We start from the raw sequence: 14,988 nt of genomic DNA, 5'->3' as shown, positions 1-14,988 counted from the left end.
ATGAATGGGAAAAATCTGCACCTAAAAAACGTGTTTTTGACAGTGTGTTTTTCTGCCAAGAGATGCAGAAATGCTTTCACAAACCCGAAACGTGAGCATATGCCCTTTAAAAATACAGTGGAACCTTGGTTTACGAGAACAATCCGTTCTGGGAGTGTGCTTGTAAACCAAGTTACTCGTCTAGCAAAGCAAAATTTCCCATATGAAATAATGAAGAGAAAAAGGAGCCAGCACGATCTGAAATTGGCATGCATCATATAAAAAGTGAAAATTCACAGATTTATTCCAACTGTACTATAATAAAAAAATGAGATTTTTAGCAAATTGATCAATTCTTTGAGCCACCCCTGCCAACGTCACGGCAAATCTCAATAGGGGGGGTCCTAACCTATATTATGTATTTCATGTGCCATGCGGCCTCCTAGATAAAGTTAAAAGCAGAACCATAATGGAGCAAACATACCTGCAACCTGTATATAGCCGCTTCCATGTTGCAAAAGAGGCAATTGTGGATAGAGACCAGCCCAGGTCCCAGCATGTGGAGCAAGCTCTACACATACCAGAACTATATCAGAACTGACCCTCTCAGTGCCAGACAGCAACCATTGATAAAGGCGGACCAGATCCAAGTATGGTGCTTAATTAGCATTGCCTGTGGAAAGGGGTGAGGCAACTTAATGTGAACAGCTACCAACAGGAGGAATACATAGCAAACCAATATCAATATTTTTTTTATAAGATGCATGCCATTTTCAGATCGTGCTGGCTCCTCTCTCTCTCTCTGTTTGGTTGTAGTTATGCTACAAATGTCTGGTGGCTGGTCACTACCATGCTATGCACGCCTGATCTTGGTTTGCAATATATTCCTCCTGTTGGTAGCTGTACACATTCAGTTGCCTCACCCTTTCCACAGGCATTGCTAATTAAGCACCATACTTGGATCTGGTCCGCCTTTATCAATGGTTGCTGTCTGGCACTGGGAGGGTCAGTTCTGATATAGTCCTGGTATGTGTAGAGCTTGCTCCACATGCTGGGACCTGGGCTGGCCTCTATCCACAATTGCCTCTTTTGCAACATAGAAGCGGTTATATATACAGGTTACAGGTATGTGTGCTCCATTATGGTTCTGCTTTTAACTTTATCTAGGAGGCCGCATGGCACATGAAATACAGAATATAGAGTAGGACCCCCCTATTGAGATTTGCCGTGACGTTGGCAGGGGTGGCTCAAAGAATTGATCAATTATTTGCTAAAAATCTCATTTATATTACAGTACAGTTGGAATAAATCTGTGAATTTGCACATTTTATATGATGCATGCCATTTTCAGATCGTGCTGGCTCCCCTCTCTCCATATGAAATAATGAAAGCTCAGACAATTCGTTCCACAACTTGTTTAATGTCCCATCCTGGTCCCCTTGTGTGCCATTCCACACATGCACAAACATACACAAGCATACATATTATCCTCACCTTGCTTTCCGTTACATCGCCGGCCTCATGGTTCTTGTAGTTTGCCGGTACAGGATGTGTATCGGGTAACCATCGCGACCGATGCCGGAGCTTCCTCTGCCAGAACGCTGTTATCAAAGGCAGGAGCCGCTTGCCTCTGATTGGTCAGTTCACTGCCTTTGAGTAGCGGCTGATAGCGGAAGTTCCTCCATCGTCGCGATGGTTACCCGATACACATCCTGTACCGGCAAACTACAAGAACCATGAGGCTGGCAATGGAACGGATGGTAAAGTGAGCATAATATGTGTGTGTGTGGACTGCAAGAGCGGGTCACAGCGCGGTGAAAGTACGGAACCGGAAGTGTGTGCGGTGAGTATTTGCTTGTACAGCAAAGATTGCGCGTAAACTGGAGTTACAAATTTACAGCAAGCTTTGCTCGTATAGCGAAATACTCGCAAACTGGATTATTCGTAAATCGAGGTTCCACTGTAGGTAAAAAAAGAAAAAAAAAAACAGGACTGTCTAGTCTCTCTGCACAATGGTGAGGTAAAAACACTTTAGAGAATATTTAATCTCTCCCTTGGGATGAGATATAATGTTGCATTTAATCATACTTGATCAGTGTAATGAATGGACAGTACAAGGGGCTGCTATTTGGAGTTAAAGACTGCACTCTACTCTTATTACCATTGGGACTAAATTAGTCCTTAAATTATGGTAATAAATGTTTAGTCACAGATTTCACATCCAAGATTACATTTCTGAACTGTAGGATTTAACCTCAAGGTGTCACTCAAACACAAAAACAAGCGTGTTCAGCCTCTATAGCTTATACTAGCATTCAGGTTACAGTCTCACAGGGTTTTGTTCCCAATGGACAAAATAGTCTAAATTTTATCAAAATACTGTGTGATTCTGCTTGGTAAAATATAGTTTACATTTGTATACAATATTTGATATGACCGCACTTTGCCTTCAAAACAGCATCAAAGCTTCAGTCCTAGGTACACTTGAACACAGATTTTGAAGGAACTCCACAGAGGTTTTTCTAAAAAATCTTTCAATAGCTAACAACAGTTCTTTAGTGGAGGTAGGCTTGTTTAAACACTTCTGTATCATTATACAAGCACAGACTAGATGCTGTTGAGTTCAGGGCTCTGTGGGGACTATATCCTCATTTCTAGTACTCCTTGTACTTTACCTATGTCTCAGCATTGAGGACACCACTAATCTTGCCCAGATTCCCAACTCCTCTTGATAAAAGGCAGCCCCAGAATTGCAAATACCCTCCACCATACTTCCCTGTTGCCTACAGATACTCATTATTCTACTGCTCTCCAGCCCTTCAACAAGCAAACTGCCTTCTTTAAGTCAAATATTTCAGATTTTGCCTCATCAGTCCATCGCACCTACTGTTATTTTTCTGCACCCCTGTTATGATGTTTTCCATAATTTAGTTACTTGACCTTGTAGGTAATACTCGAAGGTATAGGATTTGGCCACAATTTTTCCAAGAAGCCCACTTCTGGCCAGACTTCTCCAAGTAGTAGATTGGTGTACTGTAGCTAGTTTCACTGGTTGCTGCTGGTTCTTGTCCAGCAGTTCCACCAGCTATCTTCCAATATTGAAGTAAATGTGATGTGTCTTTCATCTGTAGCACTAAGGGGTACTTCTCACATAACGAGATCGCTGCTGAGCCACAGGTTTTGTGACGTAATAGGGGTCTCACCAGCGATATCGTTGTGTGACAATAAGCAGCGACCTGGCCCCTGCTGTGAAATCACTGATCATTACACACTGTTCTGGTTTGTTTTCTTCAAAGGTGATGTCCTGCTGGGCAGGACGCATCGCTATGTTTGACACTGTGTGACAGGGTCCCAATGACAGCAGAGATCGTTATACAGGTCGTTACTGCGACCTGTATCGTTACTGAGTCGTTGGTAAGGTCTGACTGTGTGACATCTCACCAGCGACTTACCAGCGATCCTTATCAGGTTGTATCGTTTTCGGGATCGCTGGTAAGTCGCTATATGTGATGGTGGCTTAAGTTCTTTAGCTGCCACTGCGACTATGGCCCTAATGTTGCCGGTTTCCTGGTGTTCACATTGATGAGAACTACAGGCAGATATTTTTCCATCATATCATGTAATACTATTAGGTGAACAGCATCTGATTGGCTAAAAAAATATATATTTACTGCAGCAGTTCAATGACCCCAAATATACAGCCAATGTCATTAAGCACTATCTTCAGTGTAAAGAAAAACAAGGCATCCTGAAAGTGATTTTATGGCTCCACAAAGCCCTGATCAACATCATTGAATCTGTCTTGGATTACTTGGAGACAGAAGGATTTTCACAAGCCTAAATTCACAGAATATCTGTGGTTGATTCTCCAAGGTGTTTGGAACAACATTCATGCTGAGTTCCTTTAAAAACAGCGTACAAGAGCACCTAGTGGAATTGCTGCTATTTTAAAGGCAAAAATTTGATTTCATGTAGCTTTCTCTTTTGTTCATACAATTTATTTTTATCACTTAACAAAATACAATTACAACTTCCATTTTTTTTAAAGCATTAATACTTTGCAGCACTTTTTTTCCCACACTTTCCTAAAACTTTTGCACAGTATTATAACTCAACTCTGAGCCTCAAACGATGACGTGAGGAGGAGTCCAGATCAGTACATGAAGGCGTTCTTCTTTTGCTGTTCTGTCATATAGCCCCGGCTGTGTTGTGTTTTGACCTTGGCAGGTAAGACTTTGGCTTCTAAATCATCAGTCCGCTGTAAATAAAACTGAGTAGCGAGTTGTCGTGTCATGATTTTCAGAGCAAAGAATGAAGCCAATAGCTCAAAGTTAAGAAAAATGATATAAATTGTATGAACGGCAAACTCCAGGGGCAAAATCACAATCTGTTCATCTGTTAAAAGGAATAGGATGAGCGGCATCTGTATGAGGAATGTCAAGAGCAGAAACCCGGCAAGTTCTGGAACCTGAGAGAGAAAGTGAATATGGAAAAATTAAAGCACATTGAAAGACAATATTTAACACAGACGCTCTTTGATTCATTGTGATTTTCATCCTTGAATGCTTGTGACCTCATCTGGTCTTTGGACACCCATGTCTCCTAGAAATGCATAGTACGTGCTCTCGACTTGCCCTCTCTCCTTTATTTTGGGCTCCTCTAAAGCTTACATTTCATTATAAGCAGATCCTGAAGGAGGAGGCCTTGGAGAGAGATGTCTAGAAACCTGATGACATTTTGAAATATATGAAAGTCACATAAAGCCATTTTACTTTGACTTCCATGAGAATTTAGGGAAACACAAAATTGGGAATCTTCCTTTATTCAAGCATATCTGTATTTCTTTGGAGGTCAGAACCTATAGACTGCTTTCAGCCTTGTGTATATCAACAGTGAGAGAAGTGGAGCAAAGTGTTCTTAAATGGCCGCCGATTACAAAATGATCACGACATAACCCTTATACCACGTCTGTACTATTACTTATTTCGTGCTTGTTTTATCAATGAATGCCTCAGATGTGCCCACGCTCCTCCACATGTAACCTACCTTCTCTTGTAAATTTCCAATGTATCCCAGGTAAAGTCTCAGGCTTTCTATTAATGTGAGAATGGTGACTGCTGTTATTAGGAGGAGCTGATAGTAACCAGGCAGCAAGTGATACTGGAAAACAGAGGAATTTTAGAGGCGGACATTATCAAACACACAATTAAAGTCACTACAACTTATAGTATATTTATCCCCCGGTCATCAAACTCTACTCTAAGCACCATGTTCCAGATATCTACTTTGTACTCAGCACAAACATTATTTCCAGCAAATATTCACAAACTGATTGTTTCTTCACTATAACAAAACTCCAGTTGGTCAGACGTTTACATACGCCAAGTTCACTGTGCCTTTAAAATACCTTGGAAATTTTCTGAAAATAATGTGTGTAAGATGAGAAGTTACTGATTTTAGTTAATTGGAGGTACACATGGGGCATCATTGTAAGGTCTACATTCAAGGTCTACTTTCCTCTTTGCTTGAAATCATATCAAAATAAATACAAAACTTCCAAGATAATAGCAAAATAAGTGTGACCTGGTAAATTCATATGAGCAAATGCCTGAAAGGTACTAAATTCATCTTTCAAGGAATTACATGGGACCACACCACCATTATACCATTCAGGATGGAGACATGATTTGGTGCAAAAAATACAAAGAAATGAACAACAGCAAAAGGACCTTGTGAATATGTTGGAAGAAACAATAACAAAAGTATCAATATCAACATGACCTGAAAAGCTGCTCAGCAAGGAAGAAGACAGGTTATATAGTTTGGAACTGTACATGGGGACAAAGATCTCAAAAGGGGATATTCCACCCGAGGTCAAAATTTCAGCATGCATTGCAGCTTGCCGGTTACTAAAAGTGCGTAATGTACACATTGTTAGGATTCACTGAGCAGTTGTCACATGATCACCAGTATGTGATTTACATACTTGTGCTCACGCGCCATGTACCTTCTCATCTGCTTCTCTCAATAAGTAAGTCTACTGTGTAAGGGGCCTTAAAGAAGTATTCCCATCTCCAAGATCCTATCCCAATATACAGTAGGTGTAATAATAATAATAATAATATTAGCACATACCTTCAATTAGAAATATATAGTTCTTCTGATTCACTATGTGTTTTACCTCATGTGCAGGGCATTGCAGGACCTTAGGTATCCATGATTATGACCTGTAGCAACTATCTAACTGTCACTATGTGCGTGGTCATAACCATGGATACTGAAGGTCCTGTAATGCCCTGCACATGAGGTAAGAGACATAGTGAATCAAAAGAACTATACTACATTTATAATTGGAGGTATTTTTTATTATTATTATTACTATACCTAATAGATATTGGGATAAGATCTTGGAGATGGGAATAACCCTTGAAGGATCTCTATCTTTTACAGTTGATGGTTAATACTGTGGAATGGTAACAGTTCCAATTTTTTATTTTTCAATTCTAGATAACTTTTTATTTGACCTGTTATTCCCATTGTAACTTTATGAAAGCATTGCCCCCTGGGAAGTATGCAAATCAAAAAAGCCTTAACAAATTTTAAAAAAATCTTTTAACTCGTCAAGAGCTGGATATTGACTAAAAGGGCCACTTAATATGGTGGCTATGGTGGTCTCCTAAAAAGAGCCACTCCTTGGCTTGGTCCTTCCCAGAGGGATATCTGGCTATTTTCCATATCGAGACTCCTAACAGAGGCTCCACTGACCTTTTTGATTTGCATATTTCCCAGGGGGCAATGCACCTAGGATTACACTGTGTTGAGCGCCTTCGCTGGCTGCCAGCAGTGTTTTTTCTGGCTGGTCTCTCTGAGATCAGTGATTGTTTTGTCTTGCTGGTCTACTAGGCATTGCTCCCACCTAGCCAGAATCTAAAGGCCGCTTTACACAGTGTGATATCGGTATCGATATTGCTAGTGTGGGTACCCGCCCCCATCTGTTGTGCGACACGGGCAAATCGCTGCCCGTGGCGCACAACATCGCCCAGAGCCGTCACACATACTTACCTGCCTAGCGACGTCTCTGTGACCGGCGAACTGCCTCCTTTCTAAGGGGGCGGTTCGTTCAGTGTCACAGCGACGTCACAGCTGTGTCACTGAACCGCCGTCCAATAGAAGCAGAGATGAGTGGGACGTCACATCCCGCCCACCTCCTTCCTTCGCATAGCGGCCAGGAGGCAGGTAAGGAGAGGTTCCTCGTTCCTGCGGTGTCACACGGAGCGATGTGTGCTGCTGCAGGAACAACTTCGTTACTGCTGCAGTAACGATTTTTGAGAATGGACCCCCATGTCACCGATGAGCGATTTTGCAACGATGCAAAAATCGCTCATAGGTGTCACACGCAACGGCATAGTTAATGCGGCCGGATGTGCGTCACCAATTCCGTGACCCCAACGAGTTCGCATTAGCGATGTCGCAGCTTGTAAATCCCCCTTTACTCCACATTGATGAGGGGCAATAACCCGAAATAGCTGTATGGGGATGGATACCTGGCCTTGGTATTTCTCTTGTCATATCTTTAAACTCGTCAAGGTCTAGCTATTGAGTAAAAGGGCCACTTAATATGGTGGTTATGGTGGTCTCCTAAAAAGAGCCACTCCTTGGCTAGGTCCTTCCCGGAGGGATATCTGGCTATTTTCCGTGTCGAGACTCCTAACAGAGGCTCCACTGACCTTTTTGATTTACATGTAGGGAATGGGAATACTATAATAAACAGTCACTGGATGTTCCAATAGATACAAAATATATTAATAGAGGATCTGCAGAATATTTATAGTCTATTATTCTTGATGAATTGATGCATTTAGAGGTTTTACATATTTTACAAAAAAAAAAAAATACCTATATGTTTTGTACTTCAATATTTTTGGTTTCAAAGTTACATGACTTTTTTCCATATAGGCTTTATCTGTTAGCTGTAGGTTTATATTAAAGAAAATCACAGAATCAACTACGTCTCCTCACCTTCAGCTCCAGCATCATGACCTCAGAAATAAACCATATAGGAAAGAAAAGTACATTAAAATACAAGGCCATCTGTAGGGGAAGGCTGGACACCACCTCATGTCCTGCAGAAACACAAGAAGAAGGCCGTTATTTAAACACACCTTTGTGGGAAGCTGCCATGTAGGACAAAATTCATAATAGAATTCTTTTATTTTTAAAGGTGTTGTTCGGAATTAGAACAATATGGATGCCTTTTATCGAAACCACACAAGTCTGTCTTCAGATTGTGTCTGCCATTACAGCTCAGCTCTATTGATTCAATGGTACCAAATACAACCTCTACTCTGCACTGGTGCTGCTTCTGTAAGAAGGCAGACATTTTTTATCCCCCTGGACAACCCTTATAACATAGTGAAAGAGAATTTCAAAAGTTGGACAAAGCCATGATAAAACCATACCAGTCAATGGGACCACAATATTCCTTTGTATGCCTTTGATTTTATACTATATATTGTCTTTAGAATAAACCACCGTGTTTTATAGATATAAATCTGACCTGCTGGGGTATACATTCACTTAAAAAGCACAAGCCATGGTATCAGGCACTAGGGTTGGGTGGATTCTTTTGCAATCCATTGGCTAGGTAAGGGATCACCGGAGCATTTTGTGATTAGACATGTCGTCATTGCAGCACAACGTAAATCGATCCGCCCATGTACATACTGATGGGGCGAATCGTCAGTGATTTGTGGCCATATTCGAACAAGAGTCGATGTACAGTATATCACTTTTAGCTAACTTTGAATTTATAAAAACATAATTATACTACTTTTTAGTAGGTCTTTTACAGCTTATACAGTGGTGCAGTTTAGTATGGAGAAGATATGGGCTTCTGTACAGACTGTACTGGCTGTCATATGTACAACATTTCTCCTCTAGAAGTAATTATTTTAAAAGATAACACCTTTGTATACATGATAGCCAACAGAACACAGTTGCTGAGTATTGTTTTACATGCAAACAACCTCTTCAGAGAGCCTTTGAAGAAAATGGTCCCAACCATTCAGCAACGACTAGCGATCTCACAGCAGGGGCCTGATCGCTGGTAAGTGTCACACATAACAAGATCACTGCTGCGTCACAGAGACAGTGACGCAACAACAATCTCGTTAGCGATCTTGTTGTGTGTGATGGGGCCTTAAAAGGACAGGGTCTGTTGTGTTACCTATCAATGATAACTGTCCTAAAAATCAATGTTGACCCTTTAGGGCAGGCGTGAGGAACCTTTTTTCTGTCGGGGGGCCATTTGGAAATTTCTACCAACCTTCTGGGGCCGCACAAAACTATCAACTTGAAAATTACCCTGCTATATTTGGTCAAACAATTCACTCACTGTGGCAGCTGGAGCTTCTACTCCAGGGGTCTCAAACTCGGCTGGGTGTATGGGCCGTACAGAGGAAAAAAAAATAATTTGGGGGGCTGTATTCTTTGCAGGACAAAGTGACATTTTTATTGGTACCATATTATTTTTTTTTCACACGCCTTTGGATCACTGATTTTGAACATTTTTCACTTGTTTGTTTATTATAACAAATGTGCACATTCTTTGTTTAAATATAAAAAAAACAAAATTTTGATGGTAAAAAAAAAAGTCATTCACTATTTTTTTTTACATTTTATCCCTTTCTTGTAACTAATAGTTTTACAGTTAGCACTATATAGAAATTGTGGCCAACATATTTTAGTAATGTTCCCCATCTTGTTGTAATGTGCCCATCCTATAGTAATGTGCCCTATCCTTGTCCCCATCTTATCGTAATGTGCCCATCCCGTAGTAATGTGTCCATCCTTGTCCCCATCTTATAGTAATGTTCCCCATCTTTGTCCCCTTGTAGCAATCTCCCTATCCTGTAGTACTGTGCCCATCCTATAGTTGTCCCATTCTATAGTAATGTCCCTATCCTATAGTATAGTGCCAACCTTGTCCCTATCCTATAGTAATGTGCCCACCTTGTCCCCATCCTATAGTATATGTCCCCAGCCTTATCCCCATCTTATAGTAATGTGCCCACCTTGTTCCCATCCTAAAGTAATGTCCCCAGCTTTGTCCCTATTCTACAGTAATGTGCCCACCTTGTCCCCATCCTATAGTAATGTCCCCATCCTATAGTAATGTGGCGGAGCCTGAAAGGGGGCAGTGGCTATAACTTACCGATCACTCTCCTCAGCTTCCACAGACGCCGAAGTGAAGCTGAGGGGAGTGGTGTCCGGCCCCAGATCCTCAGTGATTGGAGAGATCAGTCACAAGGCCGGTCTCTCCAATCAGAGCTGGGGGGCGGGTGAAACAGAGTTCACCCAGCTCCAGCCAATGATCAGTGCTATAGCTTCACTGATCATGGCTGGCTTTTAATGTTTCAGCCATTTTCTGTTACGGGGGGGACCGGCAGATTAGGACCAGGGGGTATATATCCTAATCGCCAGTCAGAGCCCACCGTGCTCCAGATGACAAAGGAGCTGCTGGCACCTGAGGGTTAGGCGGAGACTATAGAGCTGGATGGCTCTGAGATAACCCAGGAACTCTGGGAACCGGTCACGTGTGTTGGGACATGTCAGACCGGACGACAACCCGATTAGCGTTTTGGTGCACCTAGCTCTACACCAACCACGTGTGCAGGAAACACGTCAGGCCGGGTGGTAACCAGGTAGCGTTGACCGGAAGACCGCCACGAAAGCGCCCTGTCGGCCACGTGTGTAGGACACGTCAGGCCGAGCGGTCCTCTGATTAGCGTTTCTGGCCACCTCTCGCCTGGCCACGTGTGTGTAGGACACATCAGGCCAGATGGGTACACCAGTAGCGTTGACCGGGAAGCCGAGGAGGATAAGGAACACCCTGTTAACTCCACAGGGGTCCTGGGGTATGCTGTCCGTGCGCGTAGGGGGCACAACCGGACAGGTGGCGCAGCAGGTGCGTTGTCCGTGTGCGTAGGAGGCACAATCGGACAGGTGGCACAGCAGGTGCGTTGTCCGTGTGCGTAGGAGGCACAATCGGACAGGTGGCACAGCAGGTGCATTGTCCGTGTGCGTAGGGGGCACAATCGGACAGGAAGCACAGCAGCCGCAGCCCAGTTAACGCCACTGGGCTGCTATAGCAAGACTGGAACGGCAGGAGGGAAGCACGGCGCCTGACCCTGATGTGCCGAGCCACGAATCTTGGCGTGACAGGCACCGTTCGCCTAACCCTACCTACCGCTTCCCAACATAGGCTTATGCCGCAATGAGGCTCTAACATGGAGGTGTGCTCTGACTGAGCAAAAGTGAAGACTGCGCACCTCCATGTTGTCTCCAGCCCCTTTTATAACCTGGGTCCGCCCCAAACACTTCACCAGTCATCGTCTGACGACCAATACTGAGGTGCCAGATCATAGGGGTGGGCCTCTGCGAGCCAGTCCGGAGTTGCCACGTCATCAGGACACCTGACACCCTCTGCCCTATCAGGGCCTGCCACGTCACGGACATGCTCAGTGAGGTCCTTACCGGACCTAGCCTCTAGTGCACTAAGTCCCTGAGCATGCTCAGTAGCCTGAGCAACAGGCTCAGAAAGCAGACTATCAGTTTGAGCATGCTCAGGAGGCACATCCCAGAACTTAGACACAGCACGAAGTCCAAGTACCTGTGCAAAGAGGCTGTTAGGGTTAATTGTGGGAGCATGCTCAGTAGCCTGAACTGAGGATTTAGTCTCAGACATAACACAATCAGGCTGAGCATGCTCACTAGGCAAAACACCGGGCTTAGACTCTGGCTGGGGTAAATCGGCGCTCGCATGCGCACTAGCCGCCTCTCCACACTTAGACGTGGTGGAAGGAACACCCAACTGGACGACCCGAGGCACGGCCAAGAACGGCAGCCGGCGCCTGGGCGCAACAGGAACCGCAGCAGGCTGCTTGCGGCTATGGCGACGCTGGTTCGTAACATTTTCAATGGCTAAAATATTACAGTGGCTGTGATTGGCTGACGAACGCCGCTCAGCCAATCACAGCTTCCGTAGGTCCGGGGAGGAGAAACCACCCATCCTGAGGTCAGGCAGAAGTTCCCTCCTCCCCGAATTCAAGGTATTTCAAAATGATCGCAGCCACTGGGACTCCAGGGCCGCGATTTTGCGATGACGTACTGGGTATGTCATGGGTCCTTAAGTACCAGGGAGCAATGACGTACCCAGTACGTCATAGGTCGCTAAGGTGTTAATGTGCCATCCTTCACATACACACAAAAAAAAACAAAACACCATTCTTCTCACCTGTCCCGTGTTCCCTTGGCTGCCTCATCTCTGCTTCTTGCTGTCTGCAGGCCCGTGCCCCCAATGACTATCGCCGCTGGTGCAGGGGCAGTATCCACTGTCAGTGATTTATGTCAGATGATTGTTTTGCCGCTGCTGCACGCGCAGACTCAAGCTCTCTGTGCACAACGTTTCCAATGCAGCCGTAGCCATCCGCCAATCAGAGGTAAGCAGCTGAGGTCAGGCAGTTTCCATTGGAGGAATAGTTGTGTAGTGAACGCTGGACTCTGAGAGCGCAGCGCCAGCAAAACAATCATCTGACATAAAACACAGACGGTGGCTGCGGCCCCTGCACCGGCCGCAATAGTTAACAGGGGCATGGGCCTGGGGGCCGCACGAAGCAGCCTGAGGGGCCGCATGCGGCCCGCATGTTTGAGACCTCTGTTCTACTCTTTGGTGCAGCTGCAATATTAGGCTAGGTTCACATTTCCGTTGTTTTAAATCAGTCAGGTCCGTCAGCAACGAATCAGTCATTTTTTAGAGGTCAACTGATGCAACGGATGCGTTTTTCACAGGATTCCTTTCACAGGAATCCTGTGAAAAAACTGATCCGTCGTGTCCGTTACATCCGCTGTGCGCCCGTTTTTTGACGGATCCGTCATGATCAGTTTGTGTTTGGGACAGCCCAGTGGGTGTGCCAAACATGCTGGGCATGCTCAGTAGAGCATGATGGAATCCAGCGCTGGATTCCATCGTAAGACGGATTACGACAGAATCCAGCACCATAGACATACATTACAAGCATGACGGATGGTGATGGATTCCTGCGCGGTGAGTTAATTTTGACTGCCCGAAAAACGTTACATTCTGCGTTGCTACCGTCCGGCGGTCAGTTAAAAAATGAACTGACCGCGATGCAGCGGATGCAATGCAAGGTCATCAGTCGCAATCCATCACTAAATAGAAGTCTATGGGGAAAAACTGGATTCCTGCAAAATAGTTTGCAGGATACCGTAATTCCTCAAGGCGACGGATTGTGACTGATGCAAAACAACAGAAGTGTGAACCTAGCCTTAGGCAATATTGATCTTGCTGCTTTTCAGAACTGCTTTTCCAGGTTTGGGTTGGCTGGGACTGCTGTATATACATCACAGGGGAGGGTTGGGAGGAATATAGATCACTGGGAAGGCTTGGGGGGGGCATAGACATAACTAGGGAGGCTGGGGGCATAGACATCAAAGGAGATGCTGAGGGCAAATACATCACTCGGGAGGGCAGCCCGGGGGCCGCAGAAAAAAAATCATTGCGGGGCGGTGATTCCCCACCCCTGCTTTAGGGTATGTTCACACACTGCAGTTTTGTTATAACCAAAGAAATGCACCCTGTGGCCAAAAAAACCCACATCTTCTGTTTAAGATTTGACCATGACCATGCATTTTTCTTTGTGTTTTTAATCACCAATGGGTGAAAAATGCAAAAAGAATTGACATGCTGCAGTTTTGTTGTCACCAGAAAACTGCAGCGGAAAAAAAAGCAACGTGTGCACAGCAAATCTGAAATCTCAAAAACTTTGAAAAAGCATGCAGTTTGTGGTGACTAAAAAGGTCACCAAAAACTGCATCGTGTGCATGGGGACTTAAGGGAACTAAGCAGCAGAATTTTCATGAATACATTAAAGCCAGTGCTATACTGGTGCTAGGATACTGAACCCAATCATACTTTTAGTTGAGAGGTTGGATGTTTGATTGCAGAACAATGTGTAATAAAATTTCCAGAAATGCACTGAGTGGTGTGTGCATCGAGGTGGGAGTATGTGGGTCAGGTCTTGTGTTATTATTCCACCCCGTGAGCTTGCCTGGCCTTTCTCCCCCGTCACTGCCATAACATATACATACATACATACAAATATATATATATATATATATATATATATATATATATATATATATATATATATATATATATATATATATATATATATATATATATATATATATATATATATATATATATACACACATTGTTATAACATTTATATCCAGCACGCACGCAGTAGCATGTAGAAGTATTTCAGGAACATAGCACATAGCGCTCTCACACGCGCCATCTTATTGAAGACACAAGCATAAAGTGGCAGAATAATAAAGCCTCTTACAAGAGTCTAAAGGCCCTGTCACACACAGAGATAAATCTGCGGCAGATCTGTAGTTGCAGTGAAATTGTGGACAATCAGTGCCAGGTTTGTGGCTGTGTACAAATGGAACAATATGTCCATGATTTCACTGCAACCACAGATCTGCCAAAGATTTATTTGTGTGTGTGACGGGGCCTTTAGAGGCCATGCAATGCTCCAAAGAAAAAGAAACCTCTGTATGCTTAAATATAAAATCTGGATCTGTACAACATAAAATCCTACTATTGTTATAGTTATATATTACATTGGCCACAACATTTGTATATTTCTGGTAATAAAAAATGACTTCTGACTGGTGAACAAATACACAGATGTATAAAAGAAAAAACACAACTCAGAAGATGAGCATTATTTGGGACTTTGATGTGTCTTGAGTAGGTGATCTCTATACTCCATAAATATAGAAAACAGCACATTACTTACCTCTATGATACGGATGACTTTCCTGAGAATCTCTAGTTTTGTTCTGGATGAAGAAAGAACCACTGATGCTTGCAAGACCATGGCGGATATTACTTGGCAGAGGAGTATGAAGAGACAT

At 43.7% G+C, this 14,988-nt stretch overlaps 1 protein-coding gene across 1 annotated transcript; it reads right to left on the bottom strand.

Annotated features, from left to right (window-relative positions):
* Nucleotides 1–4,132: 4,132 nt before the first annotated feature.
* Nucleotides 4,133–14,988, bottom strand: LOC142299940 (transmembrane protein 17B-like). The gene is made up of 4 exons (XM_075341860.1): nt 14,871–14,988; nt 7,999–8,102; nt 5,026–5,139; nt 4,133–4,447 (listed from the first exon to the last, which is right to left on the bottom strand). The coding sequence occupies exons 1-4, from the start codon at nt 14,986–14,988 to the stop codon at nt 4,133–4,135; spliced, it is 651 nt and encodes a 216-aa protein (XP_075197975.1).

The sequence above is a fragment of the Anomaloglossus baeobatrachus genome, chromosome 1, assembly GCF_048569485.1.
Source record: "Anomaloglossus baeobatrachus isolate aAnoBae1 chromosome 1, aAnoBae1.hap1, whole genome shotgun sequence".
Lineage (NCBI taxonomy): Eukaryota > Metazoa > Chordata > Amphibia > Anura > Aromobatidae > Anomaloglossus > Anomaloglossus baeobatrachus.
The sequence above is the reverse complement of the archived record's forward strand: the minus strand, read 5'-3'. Positions and strand labels throughout refer to the sequence as shown.

What these genes read in the sequence shown, in the direction of transcription:
- LOC142299940 (XM_075341860.1), bottom strand. Translation starts at nt 14,988, where the DNA reads ATGTCTCTTCATACTCCTCTGCCAAGTAATATCCGCCATGGTCTTGCA. An exon ending in AAGTCATCCGTATCATAGAG is followed by an intron (nt 8,103 to 14,870) that starts GTAAGTAATGTG and finishes GTGTTTCTGCAG; the next exon opens with GACATGAGGTGGTGTCCAGC. An exon ending in TCATGATGCTGGAGCTGAAG is followed by an intron (nt 5,140 to 7,998) that starts GTGAGGAGACGT and finishes TCTGTTTTCCAG; the next exon opens with TATCACTTGCTGCCTGGTTA.